The sequence below is a fragment of the Neovison vison genome, chromosome 11 (genome assembly GCF_020171115.1).
Source record: "Neovison vison isolate M4711 chromosome 11, ASM_NN_V1, whole genome shotgun sequence".
Taxonomy (NCBI): Eukaryota; Metazoa; Chordata; class Mammalia; order Carnivora; family Mustelidae; genus Neogale; species Neogale vison.
This window is the reverse complement of record NC_058101.1, coordinates 87,354,616-87,379,093: the sequence shown is the minus strand read 5'-3', so window position 1 is coordinate 87,379,093 and position 24,478 is coordinate 87,354,616. Positions and strand designations below refer to the sequence as shown.

General features: G+C 36.5%; 1 protein-coding gene across 1 annotated transcript in view; it reads left to right on the top strand.

The window, feature by feature from the left end:
* SPATA5 (spermatogenesis associated 5) overlaps positions 1–24,478 on the top strand; it is a 352,343-nt gene that overhangs the window by 262,463 nt on the left and 65,402 nt on the right. The window contains exon 15 of the mRNA XM_044224059.1: positions 23,424–23,588. Coding sequence (XP_044079994.1) covers positions 23,424–23,588 — 165 coding nt within the window. The remainder of the gene's footprint in view (positions 1–23,423; positions 23,589–24,478) is intronic.

Here is a 24,478-nt window from a genome sequence, read left to right as displayed (position 1 = left end):
GGAGATCATATGATAGTTGTCTTTCTCCGCTTGACTTATTTCGCTAAGCATGATACGCTCTAGTTCTATCCATGTTGTCGCAAATGGCAAGATTTCATTTCTTTCGATGGCTGCATAGTATTCCATTGTGTATATATACCACATCTTCTTTATCCATTCATCTGTTGATGGACTTCTAGGTTCTTTCCATAGTTTGGCAATTGTGGACATTGCTGCTATAAACATTCGGGTGCACGTGCCCCTTCGGATCACTACGTTTGTATCTTTAGGGTTAATACCGAGTAGTGCAATTGCTGGGTCATAGGGCAGTTCTATTTTCAACATTTTGAGGAACCTCCATGCTGTTTTCCAGAGTGGTTGCACCAGCTTGCATTCCCACCAGCAGTGTAGGAGGGTTCCCCTTTCTCCGCATCCTCGCCAGCATCTGTCATTTCCTGACTTGTTGATTTTAGCCATTCTGACTGGTGTGAAGTGATATCTCATTGTGGTTTTGATTTGTATTTCCCTGATGCCGAGTGATATGGAGCTCTTTTTCATGTGTCTGTTGGCCATCTGGATGTCTTCTTTGCAGAAATGTCTGTTCATGTCCTCTGCCCATTTCTTGATTGGATTATTTGTTCTTTGGGTGTAGAGTTTGCTAAATTCTTTATAGATTTTGGACACTAGTCCTTTATCTGATATGTCGTTTGCAAATATCTTCTCCCATTCTGTCAGTTGTCTTTTGATTTTGTTCACTGTTTCCTTTGCTGTGCAAAAGCTTTTGATCTTCATGAAATCCCAATAGTTCATTTTTGCCCTTGTTTCCCTTGCCTTTGGCGATGTTCCTAAGAAGATTTTGCTGTGGCTGAGGTTGAAGAGGTTGCTGCCTGTGTTCTCCTCAAGGATTTTGATGGATTCCTTTCTCACATTGAGGTCCTTCATCCATTTTGAGTCTATTTTCATGTGTGGTGTAAGGAAATGGTCCAATTTCATTTTTCTGCACGTGGCTGTCCAATTTTCCCAACACCATTTATTGAAGAGGCTGTCTTTTTTCCATTGGACATTCTTTCCTGCTTTGTCGAAGGTTAGTTGACCATAGAGTTGAGGGTCTATTTCTGGGCTTTCTGTTCTGTTCCATTGATCTTTGTGTCTGTTTTTGTGCCAGTACCATGCTATCTTTTTAAATCCTGTGGAAAGTTTGGGCAAGATATGAGCAGAAAAAGTAATTGCTTAAAATTTAACAATCTGAAGGTCATTGGAGATTGTAAGAAGAGTCATTTTGGTGCAGTGATAAGGACAGATTGGAGTCAACTGAGATAAGAGTGACAAATGAGAAAGTAGAAACAGAGATTTAACCACTCTTTAGCTATGCTTGGGGAAGAAAGGGGCTGGGCAGTAGCTAAGACCACATGATATGCTGAACAAGGATGTTTAGTAGCAGAAGGTGTCTGGTATGTTTAAATGAGGATGGAAAACACCAAATAGAGTAGAGCTTGAAGATACCCCAAAGGGAGCAGATACTTGCAGTGCCACATTCCACCATGGCAGGATGAGGTAGGATTTGCAGAGAATGCTTTCTACATAAGGAGGATACCTGGTCAGATATAAGGTTGGGTAAAATGGATAAAAACATACTAATCAAGTCTAAATGTCAGTTCTTATCATCACACTGAAATCATGAAAACCAGGCAAGCACTTTGTGATTCCTAAAGAAAATTTTCTTTATTACAACAAAGAACAAAACAAAAGCTAAAGAAGATAATAAACTGACATGAAGGAGCAGTATCAAATAATGAAAAACAAAATCCATTTTTAAAATCATTTAAACAGAATTGCTTATTTGAGAACTTACATATCTTTTTCTTTCATATCTTTTTCTTTCTTTCTTTCTTTCTTTCTTTCTTCCTTTTTTAAGAAAGCTCTGTGCCCAACATGGGGCCTGAACTCACAACCCCAAAATCAAGAGCCATATTCTCTACCAACTGAGCCAGTCAGGCACCCCTCTCCTCAGTCTTACTAATGTTATTGCCTGAGGCATTGTTAATTCCGTGGCCCACATAAAAGATTTTTAAAAATACTTTGTCAGAGAATGTGGTACACTTGTAATTGCAACTTTCAAACTCCTCTTTAAAGACTTGTAATATTTGGCTGGAGTTCCTTTTTTTTCTTTTTCTTTTATAGAAAGAAAACACTGCTTCCCCCACCCTCAGAGTTAGTCTGAGATGATACAGCCCCATCTGTCAGAGCTATACTAAACTTGGTCACCCACCTGTTTTGGTTATAATATTTTCCTTCCCTTTCTGCTCTTCTCTCTCCTGTTCTCCCGTTTCTTAAGCAAAGGGCCGAAGGGAGGAAGGAAGGGTTGGTTGAGGGGAAAAAAACCAAATCATCTCTTTTTTTCATACTGATATTTAAGGTGAAATAGAACTGGTTATAAAAGCATCTATCAACACAACACTAACTTGCCAAGAAAGAAAGGAAGGAAGGAAGAAAAGAGGAAAGGGAGAAAGGAAGGAAGGAAGGAAGGAAGGAAGGAGCTGAGGGAAAATAAAGAAATTAACTTTTTCATATTGATATTTAAGGTGGAATTAAAGTGGTTATAAAAGCATCCATCAACACAACACTAACATGCCAAGCTAAGTATTTGGGTTGGAAATCATGCTTTCCCAACTGCTTAAAAACAGGAAGTATCTCTGGTAAATGACGGATAGCGCTCTATGGCTGTAAAAGGAAAGCTACTTTCATTTCTTTGCACATATTTGAGCAATAAAATGAGTTCTTCAGCTTCATACATACTATACACATATATCCATACATATGTTGCTGAAATCCATCTGCAGTATGTATGCATGCACATACATCAGTATATGTAAATATATGTTAAAACTTCTTCAAAGGCTTTAAACAGAATCTCTTCTCATAAGCTAGTCCAGACACATCTTATCCAACAATTCAAAGCACTTGGATCTGTCAGAAACAGCCTATAGGTTTGCACTAGGTGATTAATTGCCAGGAGAATCTGGTTCTGTATTCCATTACATATAATGGTTATCTTTTCCAAAGGTATCCTTTTATTAAGATTCCATCTCAAACAGGGTTAAATGCATGCACATAACTTACATTCCTGATGTTTAGCACTTACTACCAAAAAAGAGGAAAACTTCAATCCGTTAACAAAGGCACATTTTCTGGATTCATAGACACTTTTTCCCCCCAATTATTTTCTAAAACTTTAATAATATTTTAATTTGTCTAGAAATTTTTTTAGGATAGCAGTATGGAATAATGGAATATAGTTTAGTTACCAAGGTCTGATGGTATGGAATCAGACCTTAGTTCAAATTTCAGCTTTACTGCTTAATATCCCCCTGACCTTTGGCAATTATTTAACCTCTTCAAACCTTATTTCCTTTCTTGTAAAACTGGTAAAGAATATCTTTTTCTGGGTGTTAATGTGAGGATTGCATGAATTACCATAGGAAAACACTTATCCCAGTTCTGAATATATAGTAGGCATTCAGTAACATTATTTACATTATTAGACTGCTTCTTCTAAGCTCTCCCACTTAGTCATGTATTATGACTCTTGCCATAATTTAACCTCTCTGGACCTCTGTCTTCTCAGTAAATGCAAGAGATTAAAAATAGAAGGAATCTTTGTGATACAATTATCCTATGATTCTCTAATTATCTTCATATCAAATTAAGAAAAGATGTTTGCTTTTTTTTTTTAAGATTTTATTTATTTGACAGAGATCACAAGTAGGCAGAGAGGCAGGCAGAAAGAGAGAGGGAGAAGCAGACTCCCTGCTAAGCAGAGAGCCTGATGTGGGGCTTGATCCTAGGACCCTGAGATCGTGACCTGAGCTGAAGGCAGAGGCTTAACCCACTGAGCCACCCAGGCACCCTGAAAAGATGTTTGCTTTTGATAAAAATTATCTTTACCTTTGGGGCACCTGGGTGATGCACTTAAGTCTGACTTAAGGTCTGACTTTGATTTCTTCTCAGGTCATGATCTCTGGGTGGTGAGATGGATCCCCAAGTTGGGCTCCGTGCATAGTAGGGAGTCTGCTAAGATTCTGTCCCTCTCCCTCTGCCCTTCTTGTTTATGCTCACTTGCTCTCTCTCTCTCGCGCTCGCTCTCTCTCTAAAGTGGATGGGTAAATCCTAAAAAAAGAAATATTATCCTTACCCTCATTACTGACAAAGTAAGGACTCTGACTTCTGTTTACAGTATAATCTTTGCTTTATTTTTGACTATGAATCTGAAGTCAGGTGTATCTCGGGGGAGTGGCTGAGTGTGGACTCCACAGCCAGACTGCTCATGTACTGCTCCTGACTCTACTACTTAATAGCTAGCTGTATGACTTTAGGCAAGTTCCTTAACCTCTGCTCTCTCACTTTTGTTATCTGTAAGGTGGGACTAATAATACCTAACTCGCATTTGAGGATTAAACAAGTTAGCTTATATAAAGGACTCAGGAAAGTGTTAGGCATAGAGTACTTTTCACGTTGAAGCTACTGTTTGTCATTGTCACCATCATCATCATTATCCTAGAACGGCCTCTCCATTGCTTCTTAACCATAGCTTGGGGATATTATAATAGGTAGATTAGGATTTGGTTCTCTGAAATACGAGATAGACCCATACCCTTTGATATATGCTGCCTATTACTTAGGAGTGAGATCTCTAAAGATTCATACTTACCATAGGGTAAGGGAAGAAAATACTAGAAACTTGTATTCATGATTGTTTTATGTAGCATTTTATTCATTTATTTATTTATTAATTTATTTATGAAAGAGAGCAAGCACACAAGTGGGAGAATATGGGGCCAGGGAGGGGCCGAGGGAGAGGGAGATAATCCTAAGCAGACTCCACATTGACCATGAGCCCAAGGCAGGGCTCAGTCTCACAACCCTGACATGACAACCTGAGCCAAAATCAACAGTCAGATGCTTAACCAATCTAGGCAGCCCAGATGCCTCTGTAACATTCTTTTTAAAAAATGTGTTACCACAATTTGCTTATGCATTCACCTGTGAATGGAAATATGGGTTGTTGAGATATTTATAATCATAGGTAAAGCTGCTATGAACAGTCAAAAAAAAAAGTATGTGTGTGTGAGATAATATACATAATGTATTAATACAGGGACATATATATGCTTTTTGAATAAATATAGAACTGTTGGGGTAAGTGCTCAAGTTAATTTTAATAATATGAATGAGTGATCACAGATGTTTGGAGACAGCAGTCCTTAGGAGACAGTGTCTTCCAAAGGTGATAATAACATGATGTAACTTTCAAACTCAATTGTCTACTGTACTAGTTACAGATGAACACTTACTAAAGAAGCAAGTTAGACTTCTTTTTATAACTCCAGAGTGTTTGGAAAGACCATAGCCAGTGAATTCTTTGCTAAAGATAGGGTAAACATGGTGTGGAATCCAGGTTATTCTGGGTGTGTCAACTATTTGATGTGACTGAATAATGAGATGTCTGAGCAATGTCAGGTCCCTACTTACATTTGGACTTGGCCATGTGAGAAAATGCTGCTGTTTTCAATGGCCAGGAACCATAAAAACATACTCCCACAGGATAATCAAATTCCTTTTTTGCTTGTATTTAATAGCAATGAAACTGAGACTTTTCTGGCACATTAAAAAATTTTATTTTAAATATTGTTACTTTTACTGAAATGGAAAAATTATTATTAGTTTCTTTACCTACTTTGTTTAGAAAACACCAGAAATAAAGGAAAACCAAAGATTTCTTTTTTAAATGGGTTTGTTTTAAACCAGGACACCAACATTTGGAAATAACTCACAACAGACTTTTTTCCTCACCATTAGAAGTTCTCATAATGAGCTGATATGACCCAGATCTTGGGGCATAGAAGCTTAGGGTAAATGACTGCCTTTATTCTCTTTTGGAGAGTAGATTCTTTGGGGAATCTGATATACTCATCTGAAAAAATTTGCAGGCAAAATTTGGCTTACAATTTCAAAGGTTTACAGGCAGTCCTTTCCCTAAGCCTATCCAAGAACCCTTAGGTAAGTGAAATCCTCTGGACAATGAAAAGGATTTAGCTACATTTGTGTTCCAACCTAGGAGCCACTGTGTAATCACTATAGTATGTGACCAGCTTTCTGGAAACCCTTCATTATCCAGGTTTGATTTCAGGAAGTCATTGACACAATTCTTGGTTATGTCTTGTTTTTATACTTGAAATAGTGTTCAAATTATGGTATATGCATTATATGCTTATTATGTGATATCTGCTTATTATTATGTTGATTATCTGAGTTTTTTAGAAGTCCATATCAGATGTAATCTGAATCTTCCAAAAGCAATATTATCTGAATTTGGTCAGGGAATTAGAGACTGACAAATCTCATAGAGAACTTTTCATAGCAAGCTTATGAGATAGGCAAATCAGGTAGAGAATAAGCCCCATTTTACAGATGAGAACCTGAGGCTTAAGAGTAATTAGAATGACTTGATTCATTACTGGGGCATGGGCCTGTTCAGATATACCTGTGAGGCTTTATCAAAGCAATCTCGATAAGCCCTAGTTCTCAAAATGGAGTCTAAAGACTCCCTGCCTCAGAGTCAGCAGGCACACTTAATCAATACACAGAGTTCTGCTCTCTCTTTCCAGAAGTTGTAAGTCCAAATGGAGTGTAAATTCTCACGGGACTCTCCTGGATAACGGATAAATCAGATGATTCCTGTGCATGCTGAGGTTTGAGAAATCCTGAGCAGTAGTTTGAATGCACATTAGAGTCACTTGAGCTTTGGGAAAATAATTTCCCTGGACTTGGGCTGATTGAATAAAAATCTCTGGAGAAAGAACCTCAAGGAAACCTACTTTTCAGGAGTTCAGCAGGTGATTGTAATGCCCACTAAGGATTAAGAATCACTACTGTAGGGGCCTCAGTGGCTTAAGGTCAGCTCAGGTCATGATCCTGTGATCCTGGGATTGGGCCCCACATCGGGGTCCCTACTCACTAGGGAGCCTGCTTCTCCCTCTCCCTCTGCCTGCCACTCCCCCTGCTTGTGCGCTCTCTTGCTCTCTCAAATAAATAATTAAAATCTTTAAAAGAAAGGAGGGAGGGAGGGAGAGAAGGAGGAATAAAAGAAGGAAGGGAGGGATGAAGGATTGATCACTATCGTAAGGGATTTGGAAACTTGTTCTGTAAAGACCGAGATAGTAAAAATGTTGGGCTTTGCAATCTACATTCATTATCAGATATCAGTTTATATCAGTTATCAGCTGCAACTACTCAGATTTGCTGTCCTAGAGTGAAAACAGCCATAGATAATCCTTAAATGACTGAACATGGCTGGGTTCCAATGCAACTTTATTTATAATAACAGGAGATGGGATAGATTTGGCCCATGGAGTGTAGTTTACCAAACTGTATGGTCCCATCCCACATGTCTCACAGAGCCAGAATTATGCAGTGGTCTCTAGCTCAGATGCTTCTGGTTACTGCATGTGAGTGCTGAAAACTACTATATTAAAATTCAATTAGTAAGAAATAGAGCCAGAATTTTGAATTCTCAAAGAGTTAAAAATTAAATAAAAAGAAAGCCCTATAATATGTATTATCAAAGACAAGATAAAAAAGAAAAGGTATGCTAGACAAGGAAGAAGAAAGTGCAATGAATAGCCAAACCGGATGTAGTACTAATAGTCACAGAGCTCAGAAGTGGACCAGCACCAGCCAGATAAGTTTTATTCCCCAAAAAGGGGGCAAAGAAAAAGGGTAAAACATCCCTGCACTCTTAGATGTTGGGATTGATAAGAAATATCTTCCCAGGGGCGTGTGGGTGGCTCAATTGAGCATCTGGCTCTTGGTTTCTGCTCAGGTCAGAATCTCATGGATCATGAGATCGGGCCCACGTGGGGCTCTGCCTCAGCAGGCAGTCTGCTCGAGAGTGTCTCCCTTTACCCCTCCACCCACATACGGATGCACTTGCTCTTTCTCAACTAAATAAATGTTTAACAGAAAAGAAAGAACTTCCTATTCTTGGATATTTTATACCCTAAAAATTGAGATGTTGGCAGGAGGGGAAAAAAATGATCAGTCCATTTGGTGAGGGAGGCAAGGAAACAGCAGTGTTCAGCTTAGTGACTGTAGAAAAATCATGAACCCTACAAGTGTGGACAAGGAGGCAGTCTGTCCAGCTCTATAGTGCTGTTCAACAGTCAGTCCCATCGGTCCTGTGGTGTCCCTTCAAGTCACGCTGCATAAACCTGTCTTGCTACCTCTCTATCCTTAACAGTTTCCTTTAGCACCAAAAAATGTTTAATCATAAGAGAGGTGGAAAACTGAATCAACAAGAAAAGTTTCACTTATATTTAACATATCATCCATTGTATATAGTGTACGTCAGAAGATTGCTATTTTTAAAAATGATTTTTATATAGTTAGCTAAAAAAATCCAACTATCCAGAAAATTCATATTCTCAGCAATGTATTTTTGGTACAACCTGCTATCTTACGTATTTCTTGTCTGCGTGTGTCTGCATCTGGTAGCTAGGTGTCTGCAGATAGATCACTTTACATTTTGATGAACTGATTTTTTTTTTTAATTTGGAAAAATGTTATATCCCTTGAATACCTTATGGTCCAATGGAGACATTAGAGTATGTAAACAAATCTTGTAATTAATATGTGCAACAGACAGGGAACTGTAAGGAGTTTGATATTAGCAGAAGGTAAAGGGCAGGGAGGGGCCAAGTAATGGGAAATGATACTAGAAAAGAAGCAGGGGACAGAGGATTTTTCCCCATCCCCACCGCGCCTCACCGTTCACCCCTGTTTAGAGACTATGGGTTTGTTGACATTTAAATACCATAAAAATCAATGTATACATGTAAGGAAGTCTATTCCCCATCCTTCCATCCTGTGGAGAACTTTTTTTTTTTTTTTAAGATTTTATTTATCTATTTGACACAAGCAGACAGAGAGGCAGCCAGATAGAGAAAGGAGGAAGCAGGCTCCCCGCTGAGCAGAGAGCCCGACATGGGGCTCGATTCCAGGACCCTGAGATCATGACTGGAGCCGAAGGCAGAGGCTTTAATCCACTGAGCCACCCAGGTGCCCCCTGTGGAGAACTTTTAAAAGATGGAATTTTATAGAGATCTTCCAAAGATTAACTGCATTGTTTTCAGTTTTTCTCTGTAGTTTATCAAAAAGCAAATACAGTTTTAATAAGAGGAAAAATTAAGATTAGTTCTAGTTAAATACTGTTTGGGGCCTTTTGAATAGAAACGGATGAAAAACATTCTAGTAAAAGAACTTGTGAGTGTGTGTGTATGTATTGATGTTGTTCTCTTTTCTTTACTCTTTTGTATTCATCAGGGTCTGCCAGGTATCATGGTTCATTCCGCACCCCTGCTGTCAAAGGCATCAAGTCTTTTCTTGCATGGCACTGCGGGTCTTTACAAAACTGAGCAAGCCCAACATTAGACAGACAGCCTACAGACCAACTGACTTATTTGTTTTCATACAAACACATGCTTGGATGTTGTCATACAGAAATCCTTTTTAAAAGAATTATTTTCCCAAGAACAAAGAACATTGTAACCCTAGTGCCTAATCCTGTGCCTGGCACATAAGTAGATACTCGGCATATGTTTGTGGAATTGAATTGCTCTGTGAAGCCTCAAACGGAGTGCTAAAAACTCCTGCAACTCTAGGAGTAACTGGATATTGTAAGTAGCTGTAATATGAATTGAAATGTTGTCTTAAAAAAGCATTTCCAGCAGTTGAAAAACTGCTTAGAAGATCCAGATTTAATTGGGCAAGTATTGTTCTCTTTGCAAAATACAAATACAAATCTATCAAAAATAAATTCCTGCTTTATCTTTATCTTCCTTTGCAAAATGGAGAGGCATTGTCAAAGGGGGAAATGTCTAATAATAAGTTGAAGACTTCAGGCAGTTTTACTTCAAAGATATTTCTTAAATCGTCCTTTACAGGTTCACTGCCTGTGTTATTATTCATGTTCTAATTTAAGACCTCAAGATTGTATTAGCTTCCTAACTGGAAGCTACACTTCATTCCTGTGCCACCTCCACACTGCTGCCAGAATTGTTTACTTTCTTAAACAAAAATTGAGCCTGTCCTTCACTTGATTAAAGACCTTCCATGGTTTCCTATGGGCTTTAAGATAAAGACCACAGTCCTTGACATCACCCACTGTATGTATATAATCATACCCCTGGAGTTGTTTTTTGTTTGTTTTTACTTCACCTACTTTCATATCCCCACGTTTTCAAGAATCCTTCGCCAGTTCTTAAACTTGTTTTGTGACCTGTCACGTGTGGAAAAATAACCAGATAAAGTCACTGTCTGACTCCCTGGAGTCTCTGGCTTCTCTGGGCTTCTGGCCCACCTGAGCACTGAAGGAAGCAGAATCTTACTGTAATCTGTTCCCTGTGTAGCAGTTGGGAAGGTCTCTCTTACCTTGTGACCTCACTAAAACTTTTTCCTTCTCAGGAATGGTGTTTACATTGCTGTACCTTTATTATTTGTGCAGAGTATTTGTTTGGCCTTTTCCTACCTTCTCAGCCCAGTAAATTTCCCCTGATTGCCATTTAAGGTCCAGCTTATTCAGATCAGGGAAGTGTTTCTGGATTTTTTAAAGGAAATTTGAAGTGCCTCTTTTCCAAAGTGTTAAGTCAACTAATTTTAACTCCTCTAAAATTCTCACTTTCCATTTTCTGAGCCAGATGTAATCATTTAATTTTAAGCTTAGACATTACTACTGCACCAATAGTGATTTTGTGTTTTTAAAAATACAAATAAAAAGTCTCACTTCTTTTTGTAAACCGTTTCTTTCTCCCATAGATTACATTCCCCATGGTATCAAATATACCATCTCAAAAGGGTTACTTATGTAAATGATGATGAGCACAGTATAAATATATATCATTACTACTTACTCAGTTATACTGTAAAATTAAAAGATGTCAAGTTATTTCTTATAAAAAGAGTTACTAAGCTAAAAGCTATAAAAGAATTCTAAAAATTGGTTTCCTTGGATCAACAGAGCCTATTGCTTATTTTAACTGTCATTGATCTTGATCTCTAGCATATTCCTCTCAGCTATTTCTGTCTTTCTAAAAATGTTTTATAGGGGCGCCTGGGTGGCTCAGTCAGTTAAGCATTTGCCTTCGGCCCAGGTCATTGTCCCAGGGTCCTGGGATGGAGTCCCATGACGGTCTCCCAGCCCCACAAGAAGTCTGCTGCTCCCTCTGCCCCTCCCCCTGCTTGTTCTCTCTCTCTCCTCTCTCCCTCTCAAAAATAAATAAATCTTTTTAAAAAACAAAAATAAAATAAAAATTAAAATATGTATCAATTAGGTAAATGTTGCTGAATTTATCTCATTAAAATGATTGGTTTTTAGTATCACAGCATTTGTCAAGTTCCAATTTAATTCTCATCCTTAAATTTTTAGTTAATGTGGCAATTGTTCATGTATTCTGTCATCTTTTGTGCTACTATCTTAGCCTGTTGATTAAAACTTGTACTTAACTCTGTATGTTGAGTGTTTTCCACTTTTAATATGTTAATATCTGAAAAGTAAGGGCCAAGTATTACCCTTCTTTGTATTGTTAATAGTGCTTTGCACAAAAAAGTTTATCAATCAGTGTTTTTTAGTTACTTTCAAAATATGTGGATAGTTAAGATTTTTTTTTCTTTTTTTTTTTTTAATTTATTTATTTGATACAGAGAGAGAGAGAGACAGCAAGAGAGGGAATACAAGTAGGATAGTTAGTGGGAGAGAGAGAAGCAGGCTTCCCGCTGAGGAGGGAGCCCGATGATGGGTTCAATCCTAGGACCCTGGGATCATGACCTGAGCCAAAGGCAAATGCTCAATGACTGAGCCAACCAGGTGCCCCAAGATTTTCTTTTTCAAATTTTATATAAAATCCGTTTAGGTTTCCTGATACCTGTTCATCAGCTGTTTCCCCAACTTAAGTATACTTTTTATATTTTTTTCCTCATTGTCTCAAAGTTTAATTACCAAATAATATAATGAAGAGTGTTTCTTGTAAGGGATTGAATGGGTTTTGCAAAATATTGCTTATTTTTTTAGTCTCTAAAGCTATTCTTCCTTCAGTCTGATTAAACTTTTGAATTACTGAATTACATAAAATATATTATAAAATCGTATTCCCTGAAACATTGAGAACTTCAAGCCTTAAAAGATAGTAGCTAAAGTGAGATAAACCAGACAGAGAAAGACAAATACTGTATGGTATCACGTACAGTGTAATCTTAGCACACACACACACACACACACACACACACGATTTCTAGAAACCAAAAGTAGAATGGTTTTTACCAAGAGGCTATGGAGAAATGGGGACAATTTCGTCAAAGAGTACACTTTCAAATATAAGATGAGTAAGTTCTGAGGATTTGATGTTCAGCATAGTGAGTATAGTTAAAAATAAGGTGTTGTGTACTTGAAATTTACTGAGAGTAGATCTTAAGTGTTCTCACTATATACATAATTGAGTTCACTTTGTTGGATATATTGATGGGTATGTTAATTACTTTGATCTTGGTAATCATTTCATAATGTATGTGTATGTCAAATCATGTACACTAAAATATATGCAATTGTATTTGTCAATTATTCCTCAATAAAGTTGGAAATAAAAATTCTTAAAGATAACAGCTAAAGTCAAAGATAAAAAAATTTTCTAGAAGTCAACTATGTCCATCTCTAGCCTGAGTAATGTGGGCCAACACATGGAAAGATTTGATAAATATAGGCATGTTCTAGGGTCTCCTCTCTTTTAGTGATTCCTTTTTCAGGTTTCTGTTAAAGAGAGCAAGCATGTTGCTGTAAGTTCTCCTTACTCTATTATGAAAAGGCTGTGAATTGAGAAAAGTAGAACTTGTCAGACAAGGAGATAAAATATTCTGAACAGAGAGAGAAATATGTGTGAGGACAAGGTGGTAGAGAGCAGTAGCATGGTGATTTTGGCTAACTGGGAGTGCTCAGGTGTGCTTAAGGAACTGCAGATAAGGTAGGAGAGTTTTATCAAAATTATAGAGGCCTTGAAAGTCTATGAATTTGACTCTTGCCCTTAAGGTGCCATTAGATGGTTATAAAATAGGTTACTGTATTTGCAGTATAAGAGTGATCACTTTTGGGCCACCTGGGTAGCTCAGTCCGTTAAATGTCTGCTTTCAGCTCAGGGCATGATCCCCAGGTTCTGGGATGGAGCCCCGCGCCCACCAGGCTCTTTGCTCAGCGGGGAGCCTGCTTCTCCCTTTCCTTCTACCTGTCTCTGTCTCTCTCTCTGTCAAATAAATAATCTTTAAAAAAAAAAAAAAAGATCACTTTTGCAGTGATGTAGATTAGGGGAGGAAGAAGAAGGAAAGAATTAGACTCCATGCAGAAAAAACAACTAGCAAGACAGTTATGATATTCTAGACAAGAGATTGTGTTGCCTTGATTCATTGAGTGCCTTCTGTGTGCTGTTGCCAAGTCTACAGTGTTGAATAAAAGAATATGACCCCTGCCATTATATACAGCCTACAGCCTGTTGGGAAAGATGGACAGTAAACAAACACATAAATATGTAATAAAGAAGATGGAGGAGAGATGACCATTTCAGGATGGAATTAAGAAGTAGCATTAACCATGCCTACTGCCTATCCGTCAAATTTAGAAGGAAAGGGAGCCGCCTAGAATAATTTCAGGGTTTCTTTTAAGTAAATCAGAGCTGTTACCAAGGATCCACCTCTCTTCCCAGTTTCCGGATCTGTTTTCTCCATGCATCATGATACACTGATATATTTTTATTAGAGTAAAATGTAAAGATGTAATTAGAGTAATGTCTAATGTAATTAGAGTAAAATGTCTTTCCTAGAGGAAGGCACTCCCTACCATCACATACACACCCTGTTGATCATTCAAAATAAATGAGAGCCATGGGATCTGATTTTTCAAAGTGTCTGTTTTAATACCTTGGTCTGAACAAGTATTTCTATACCAACTAAATTAGATTTAAACATTTGATAGAATATGAAATTACAAGTGTCAAATTGCAGAATTTTATTTTAAAAAGCTGCCCTATAACTGTGGTAATAGAGTTGAATCATTAAGAATCCTTAATACGAAATACCAGAAATGCTTTTAAGTCCTTTTTGGAAAGGTCCGAAAAGAAAAGATAATGGTATTAATTTAATTAATTGGTATAATCAACTAAAAAAACAACACATTTTCGGTAATTACCATGTAACATAAGCTGTGGGCATTTCCTTCAGAAAGATACTATAGTGGAGTCCTAGAATCAGGGTTGGAAGTCCCATTTAATAGGTCATGTAATAATTTGTAGTCCTGGGTGCACCAAAAGATTTCAAGTGAACTTTATGGAATTATTTAACAGAATTGTGGAAGGATATTTCTTCATCTGTATATTTTGAGGAGAATTCTTGTCAGATGTACACAGCCCTCTCTGAGTAAAGAATCACCTTCTCACACATGAAGAAACCAGGCCTGAGATGTAGGGACTTGCCAAGGTCTTGAATAAGTTATCTTGAAAAGGCGGTTTGCCCTATGATATTTTTAAGTAGAGTTTTAAGGTAGTAGCCACAGTATCTATGACCTTAGGGCTAGAAGGGCTCAGAGTAGTATTAGGAAGGGTTGTCTTGTTTTTTCATTGAGAGTTGTCATATGTTGATTTTAAAATAACAGAACATGCCATCATTCAGAATGCATTCTTCCACCCTAATATCCCAGAACAGTATTTTTAAAGAAATTCTAGGAAGGGTGTTAACTCATTCAGGGTTCTACAGGAAGGAAAGCTCTTTCCTACTATTTTTTAAGCTAACTTTCACTGACAAGATCAGACCAGAAAAAGACCAGCTGGCTGTTGGCCCAGACGTTACAATCATTGAAGTATACTCAACCTGCACTGCCCAGGGACAGTTACAACTTGTGTGGTGGGGGGAGGAACGGGGTGCACCTAGATACATGCTGAGTGTTGTTCCAATAACTTAGATGACGTGTGTGCTCTATATCCTTTGCTGTGTTGTTGATCTATTGGAAAGGAAATTTTAAAATAGCCTAGAATATGAGTTTTCCCATAAGGGTGAAAAGGATAACTTCAACTTTAAAAAATAACCAAACCATTTACAGCTATTTCCCCAGCACCTAAAACAGGGCCTGGCCCAAAGTAGTTACATAATTTTTTTTTTGATGCAAGAATTATTTAAATTTCTTTTGCTATGTATATCATATTTCAAGAACAAGAATTTTTTTCATTTGTCCGTCTATACTGTTGTCATTATACTGATAGGATAGTAAAGTAAAAAGAGGACTGATTCAACATTCAGCCTACTTCTGCCTTTTATTGTATGTTCCAGGGCTTCATTCTCTGTTTCTTAATAGGTATATGACAATAACTACTTCACAGGATTTGGAGAAATATTAAGTAAAATACAGTCTGTGAAAAGTGGTTTATAGATTCTTAAGAGCTATATAAACATTAATGTTATTTGCCTTAACTAATACTTTTAATAATTTGAAAACATACATTTACTGGAATCATTCTAGTTTACTGAATCCTATATATGTTGTTAGGTAGAGGAGAAGTAATTCCCCATAATTGAAATGCAGGTTTAAAACTTAATTAAGTACATTTCAAGGAAGCTGATCATGCATCATTTTTACCTAATGTACTAATGTTGGGTACAGATAATTAAATAATTAAAACAGTCTTTTTTTTTTTTTTTAAGATTTTATTTATTTATTTGACAGCCAGAGATCACAAGTAGGCAGAGAGAGGTGGGGAAGCAGGCTCCCCACTGAGCGGAGAGCCCCATGCGGGGCTTGATCCCAGGACCCTGAGATTATGACCTGAGCCAAAGGCAGAGGCTTAACCCACTGAGCCACCCAGGTGCCCCAAAATAGTCCTTTTTTTTGTTTTTTTTTAAAGAGTTTATTTATTTGACAAAGAGGCAGGCAGAGAGAGGGGGTATGCAGGCTCTCCACTGAGCAGAGAGCCCAATGGGGGGCTTGATCCCAGGACCCTGAGATCATGACCTGAGCCGAAGGCAGAGGCTTAACCCACTGAGCCACCCAGGCACCCCAAAACAGTCATTTTTAAACAAAGGAAGTTACCTTTTCTGTGTCTTTATTAATTGACTTTTTGCTTGCCAATTTATACATAACTTAAGAATTAATAGTTTTCTATTAATGTAATTATTAATAATTATATTTTATATAATTATATAATATATAATTATTATATAATATAATTTATATAATTATTATTATATCATTCACCGTATTATAGATATTGAGACATATGCAAAACGTACACACCAGCATTTTCCAAAGTGAAAATGGAATATTAACTTTTGAGATGTTTGATTAGAATTTGGGATAATATTTGTATATACTACTGTAGACTTCTCTTGGAAATTTTTATTAGTATGGGTTCCAAAAATTTTTGCATATGGAAGCCAAGCTGTTTAATTTTGCTTCTACCCGTTGTTTCCCAAATCTTATTTAACAAGAAAAGCCTTTTCTATATTACATCTGTTAACATTTACTGGAATGTTTTATGAAGCACTGGTATGAGATATAATGGAATTGATCCCATGAACTTTAACAGTCTATTTAGAACTCTAAACATAAGCATGATAAAGTAAATTTTTAAAAGAGAATGAGTTGACTATAGTATTGAAATGCTTGGTGATATCTGCCAATCTGTCCTCATGGCCAAATCATAAAAATTGATCTGTTATTAAGTAAGTATTCCTTCTCTTATTGACCACTTCTTTTTTTTTTAGTTGACCACTTCTGTGTGACTTTTTTCAAACTGCTTAGTTGAAGGAGGTAATCTTTACAGTAGAGATCATCTGAGAACATCTCCAATGGCCTTGAATTTAATGATTGATTGAGAAATACCGAGACTCTAACAAATACAAGTTACTGCTTTTTAAATCAACTTTATTTATAATTTACATGCCATAATAAACTGCATCATTTAAAGTATACAATTAATGTAAGCATACGTAAACCTGGGGGTGCCTGGGTTAAGCCTCTGCCTTCGGCTCAAGTCATGATCTCAGGGTCCTGGGATCGAGCCCCACGTTGGGCTCTCTGCTCAGCAAGGAGCCTCCTTCCCCCCCTCTCTCTGCCTGCCTCTGTGCCTACCTGTGATTTCTCTCTCTCTCTCTCTGTGTCAAATAAATAAAATATATATATATATATATATATATATATATATATATATATATATGTAAACCTGTGTCACCACCTTTGCAATCAAGGTAGAGACTATTTCAGTCAACCCCAAAACATTACTTCTGCTCACTTGGTAACCCATCTTTTCTTCTGCCCCAGGTTCCAAACTACCACTGGTCTGCTTTTCGTAATTATAGATTAGATTGGCTTTTTCTAGTATTTTAGGTAAATGGAATTATGTAACGTGTATTCTTTCATATCTAATTTCTTTAACTCAATAAAATGATTTGAGACCTCATGCATGTTGTTAAGTGTATCAATAGTTCATTCATTTTATTGCCAGGTAGTGTTCACTTATATGTATATACATACTTTGTTTATCCATGCATGAATTGGTGGACATTTGGGTTGTTTAGTTTAGGGCTATTGTGAATAAAACTGCTATGAACATCCATGTGCAAGTCTGGGTATATGTTTTTGTTCCTCTTGAGTAAATACCTAAGAGTAGAGTAGCTAGGTTGTTATGGTGGGAAATGTTTAACCTTTTAAGAAACTGACAGTTTTCCAAAGTGGTAATTGTATCTTATATTCCCATTAACACTGTATGAGTTCTTATTGCTCCTTATCCTTTTTCAATCTTTGGTATTGTCAGTGTCTTTAATTTTAGTCATTTTTATAAGAATGTAATTATGTCATCACATTGTGATTTAAATTTGCTTTGATCTGGTAACTAGTGATGTTGAGCAGCTTTTCATTTACTTACTTCCCAACCATATAGTTTCCTTTATGAAATTCTGTTCAAATTTTTTGCCCAATTTCTCTTGGTTGTGTTCTTATTATTTTATTTTTAAGGTTTCTTTGTATATTTTGGATCCAAAATTTTTTTGTCAGTTATGCCTATTGACATTTTATCCCAGTGTGTAGCTTGCCTTTTTATTTTCTTAAAGGTATCTTTTGAAGAGAAAAAAATTTAATTTTTTAAAGACCAGTTAATTTTTTATACTTCTAGAAGTTTGTAGTTTTAGCTCATACATTGAATTTTATGATCCATGTCAGGTTAATTTTTGAAATGTCAAGTAAGGATCAGTGTTCATTTTAAAAATGAGTACTGAGGGGCGCCTGGGTGGCATAGTTGGTTAAGCATGCAACTCTTGGTTTCAGCTGAGGTCATGATCTCAGGGTCATGAGATTGAGCACCCAAGTGGGCTCCACGCTCAGCACAGAGTCTCCTTAAGACTCTCTCTCCCTTTCCCTCTGTCCCTTCCTTCTTTATTTGCTCTCTCACTCCCTAAAATAAAATAATAAGGTACTCCTGGGTGGTTCAGTTGCTTAGGCATCTGCTTTTGGCTCAGGTCATGATCCCAGGGTTCTGGGGTTGAGTCCCAGAAGGGGCTCCTTGCTTAGGGGGGAGCCTGCTTTTCCCTCTGCCTGCTGCTTCCCCTGCTTGTGTGTTCTCTCTTTCTCAGACAAATAAGTAAAATCTTCAAAAATAAATCAATTAAATAATAAATGTTTTTTATAAATAAATAAGAGTATCTAGTTGTTACAGCATTATTTTTATGCTTTCCTTTCCTAGTTGGATGCTGTAAAAATAAAAACCATTATGGACTCCCTTATCTATTCTGTTGATCTATATTTATATCCCCTGGACCTTATCACACTGTCTTGATTTTTTTAGCATTACAAGTTTTGAAATCAAGTAGTGTAAGTCCTTCAGCTTTTTTGTTTTGACTTGCTTTCACTATTCTCATTTGCATTTCCATGGGAATTTTATAATGTTTGTCAGGTTTTTTTCAAAAAGCTCTTATGAAATTTTTATTGGAATTGCACTGAGTCTATAGATAAATTTGAAAGAATGAATATCTTAATATTGAGTCTTCTACTTCATGAACATGGTATATCTCTCTTTATGTAGGTCTTTAATTTTTCTCAATAATGTTCTAGTTTCCAGTAAAGTGTTATATTAATTTTATTTTTGCCTTTTACATTTTATTCTTTTTATATATTCTCAAGTGGATTTTTAAAACTTCATTTTCTATTTACTGTTTAATATGTAAAATACAATTTTTATAATAAACTTGTATTCTGTAATCTTGCTAGTAGTTTTGTAGGTTCCTTAGTATTTCTACATAAACAATCATGGCATCTGCAAATGAGGATAGTTTTACTTTTTCCTCTTCCAAGTTCTATATTTCCTTTCCCCCTGCCAGTTTTTGTCTTTTGTGTTTTGCCTTTTGCCTTTGCATAAAGACTTGGACCTTGGAAAGTGTTCCCTTTTCTTTATTCTGAAATGGTTGTACAATCTTACTGTTATTTCTGCTTTGGTAGAATTCAGAACTGAAACCATTTAGGCCTAGAGTTTTTTGGTGTAAAACTCATAATAAATTAAATTTTTTATTAATTCATTTCCATTTAAAAATATAAATATAGGGTCCTTTTTATTTTGTTTTTTCATTTTGTGTCCATTTTGGTAACTGGATTTTTAAAGAAACTTATTTTTTATCAAAGTTATTGAATTTATTGTCATAAAGTTGTTCACAGTGTTCTCTTACTATTCTTGTTGCTATCTGTAGATCTGTAGTGATAACTTCTCTTCCATTTCTGATGTTGGTGATTTCTTCACTCTTATCCTTGTTCAATCTAGTTAGAATTTAATCAGTTTTTTAAAATCTTTCCAGATTTTGGTTCAGGTCATAATCTAATGGGTCATGAGGACAAGCCCAATGTTGGGCTCTACACTGAGTGTGGAATCTGCTTGGAGATTCTCTCTGCCTCTCCCCACATGTATACTCACTCTCTCTCTCTCTCTGAAATACATAAATAAATCTTTTTTAAAAAGTATTTCCAGAAAATTACCCTTGACTTTCAATTTCTCTATTGTTTGTTAACTATTTAATTGATTTCTGCTCTCATCTTTATTATTTCCTTTCTTGTACTTACTCTTGAACCTTAGGTCATTAATTTTGGACTTCACTCCTACTATTTAAAGTTATAAGTTTGGGGCGCCTGGGTGGCTCAGTGGGTTAAAGCTTCTGCCTTCAGCTCAGGTCATGATCCCAGGATCCTGGGATCGAGAAGCCGCATTGGGCTCTCTGCTCAGCAGGGAGCCTGCTTCCTCCTCTCTCTCTGCCTGCCTCTCTGCCTACTTGTGATCTCTGTCTGTCCAATAAATAAATAAAATCTTTTTTAAAAAAAACTTATAAATGTGTCTCTAGTACTGCTTTTAAGTATATTCTATAAATCTTGATATGTTAGATTTGCATTATCATTCAACTTAAAACACTTTCTAATTTCCTCATGATTTCCTCTTTGACCTGTGGCTTATTAGGTTGGGTGTTGTTTAATTTTCAGGTGCTTGAGGTTTTCCTCTATGTCTTATTGTTTACTCATTTCTATTTTATTAGCGTCAAAGCACTACTTTGTATGATTTCAGTCCTTTTGAATTTGTTGAGTTTTGTTTAATGGCTCGTCATATGAGCTATTTTAGCGATTATACCAAGTGTACTTGAAAAAAATATGTATTCTGCAGTTGTTGGGTATAGTGGTCATTAAATAACTATCAATTCAGTCACAGTGATTGACAGTCTTGTTCAAATCCTCAGTCCTTCCTATCTTTACTGATTTGCTTTCTAGTTGTTCTGTAATTGCCAAGAGTTAAAATCTCCTATTGTGATTATGGAATTATCTTTTTATCTCTTTAATCCTGTCAATTTTTGCTTTATATTATTTAGAGGCTCCATTATTAGGAACATACGTATCAAGAACTATAAAGATTCTGAGACTTTACCCTATTTGAAAGCTAAGAAGTTAGCCTGTCACAATTTCATGGGGACTTGGCTAATGACATGAGATTCTTGGGTCAGAGACAGAGGACAATTTATTACTCACAGTTTATTACTCACAGGATATCATGACGTGTGTGTGTGTGTGTGTGTGTGTGTGCGCGCGCGCGCACAAGCTGATTCTCTAAGACCTGATTTCCGCTATGCACCCATATGAGGTTTCGATGTTTGTATTTTCTATAGTATTTTACGTGTGGTCTCAGCTGCATTTTCAGGGTTTTGGTTTTTTGGTTTTTTAATTAGAAGATGTTCATGTTATAGTTTCTGTCTTTCTTATTTTCTGTATTTATATCTATCAAACCTTTTTTCTGGGTATTTCATTCAAAAGTGCACATATAGAAATATGCTGTGTTTCACTAATTATAAGTGAGTGTCTCTTAAATTTTCAAGAAATGCCATTTTTTATTTTGTCAGCAGCAAAAGTAATTTTTTGGAGGTGGAAAGTATGTACAGTTTTGTAGTGTTTCATTTCCAGTACTCTTCATTTCTTCCTGAAGATTCAATTTTCCATCTTATGTCATTTCCCTTAAACCTGAAGAACGTCATTTAGCATTTTCTATAGTGCCATTCTGCTCGAAACAAATTTTCTTGTTTTTTTTTATCTGAAAATGACTTCATTTTTTCTTCACCATTAAAGAATATTTTCTCTGGTACTGGAATTCTGGAGTGACATTTTTATTCTTTCAGCACGTTAAAGATGTTGTTCTGCTGGTTTCTGCCCTTCACTGTTTTGATTGAGAATCATTGGTGATTCAAATTGTTGTTCTCTGTATTCCGTCTGGCAGCTTTCAAGATTTTGTCTTTGGTTTTCAACAGTTTGCTATGACGTGTCTGGGTATGGTTTTTTCTTTTCTTTTTTTTCTTTTTTTTTTTTTTAAGATTTTACTTACTTATTTGACAGAGATCACAAGAGGGGAGAGAGGCAAGCGGGGCGGGGTGGGGGCGGGGCAGGGGAGCAGGCTCTCTGCTGAGCAGAGAGCCCGATGCAGGGCTCGATCCCAGGACCTGAGATCATGACCTGAGCTGAAGGCAGAGGCCCAACCCACTCAGCCACCCAGGTGCCCCTGGGTGTGGTTTTCCTTATATTTATTTTATTTTAAATTCACTGAGCTTCTTGACAGTGTAAATTTGTTTACCAAATTGGAGAAATTCTGGCTTATTCTTCTTTAAATATTTTTTCTAGCCCATCTTCTCTTACCTTTTCGTCTGGGACTGTAGTTACACAAATTAGACCTTTGACATCATCCTGTGAGTGATCTTTTAATGTAAATCTTACCAATTCACCTTCTACTTAAAACCTCTCAATAACATCTTTTTACAACTAACATACAATCCACACTCTTCACCATGTCTTTTACGGCCTCATGATCCACCTATGACTATTTTTTGGAATTTATTCCTACCTCTTTTCCCTTTATTCACTCTACCGCAGATTTTTTTTTTTTTTCTTTCCCTGGAACATATTAGTCATTCTTGCTCTTTGTACTTGATACCTTGAATGCTCTTCCCCCAGATCTTTCTGAGGCTGACTCCTTTGGACATCTGAATAAGTTACCTCAGAGAGACTTTCTCTCACCACCCCAACTAAAAGTTGCCCCAGTCCCTTAATACATATATACATTTTAGACCCATATCTGTTTTAATAACTTTACTGAGATAGAATTTATATTAAAAATTTAAACCATTTAAAATACACAACTCAGTGGCGTTTGGTATATCCATAGTCATATGTAACCATCACCACAATCAGTTTTATACATATCTATCTTATGCTTACACATATCTATCTTACACATATCTTATGCTGTTTTCTAGTACCAAGAACAATGTCTGGTATATAGTGCATGCTCAATAAAGTTTTATGAATAGATGAATTTTATTAGCTCTAAGATAATTTAGGCATTAGCCTCTAGTAAAATATGAGGGAAGTTCATTTGACTACTTTCAACTCTAGAAGTATTCTTTGATCAGAGCTATGCTATTTTGAGGGCTCTCTAAAACAGCTTAGCCCATATTTTAAGAGTTATTGCAGGAAGTTCCAAAAAAAGTCTTTTGATGTAATGAATATAAGTCATATTACACATTTCCCTAAGAGAAAATAGCCATCTTTTATTGACCTGACAGTTGCTGAGAAGCAGAAAGCCTCTCAGAATTATTGCTTTGCTATTCTCAAAAGTACTCTGAATATTATTTGTTTAGATCTTTGAAATAGATGATAGAATCACTAGTACTTGTTTTATGTACTAATCATGGGTAATAGTAGGTTATTCATGAGATTCCAGACATCCCCTTTCTTTGGTACCTTTCATGTGGAATGTCAGTTCTGAGTTTGGGTGATCTGCATGGTATCATCTTCTTTATAGGCTTTGATGCGACCTGGAAGAATTGACAGAATCATCTATGTGCCTTTACCAGATGCAGCAACAAGAAGGGAAATATTTAACCTCCAGTTTCACTCTATGCCAATCAGTAATGATGTGGATCTGGATGAACTCATCCTCCAAACAGATACATATTCAGGAGCAGAGGTAAGATAGTTCTGCTCAAAATACCTTGGTGGCAGGAAAGCAGTGGGTTGGGGTCATTAGCAAAAAGACTGCTTGATACCAACTGTTTTAAATAACTGTATGTTAAGAAATCTTCAAGCAGGAAATGCACTATATGACAGGTGGTCACTAAATTAAATTGCATTTTACTGGCCTCTATTGTATCTCAGTTGTTTTTACCTGGTTTCTGTCACTTCTCAAAATGTAGTCTTCAGAGAATTAACATAATATAGTGGGGAGAACATTGGACCAGAAGTAGAAGTTTCTTCTTTGGGGTTTCTTGATACATCAGCTTCCAACCATTCTACAGTTCTCTGAACTTCGATTTCTTGACCTGTCAAATGGAAATGAAACACAACTTTACATACTGTTTTCTAATAGAGATCATAAAAATGAAATTAGGATGTCATGCAAGTGCTCAGAAGTACAAGACTTGGCAGAGAGATTATATTACCATCTTTTATCATTTTGGAAAATTATGTTAATTTACTTATATATTAAAAATTCATAAAAACTGTAAAAGAGGGTGTCTGGGTGGCTCAGTTGGTTAAGCATCTGCCATTGGCTCAGGTCATGGTCCCAGGGTCCTGGGATGGAGTCCCACATTGGGCTCCCTGCTCTGTGGGTACTGTGCTTCTCCCTCTGATGCTCCCCCCATTCATGCTTGCTCTCTCTCTCTCTCGCATATGCATGCTCTCGCTCTTTTAAAGCAATAAAATTTTAAAATAAATAAATAATAAAACTGTAAAAGGGACAGCCTATAATCTACCCTTAGCTGGGAAAGTATACTGTCAATAAGAACAGCAAGACCTCTGTGAAAATAATGAAAGTTTTTAAATATAGCAGGTAAACATTTCTTCCTCTCCTTAGCA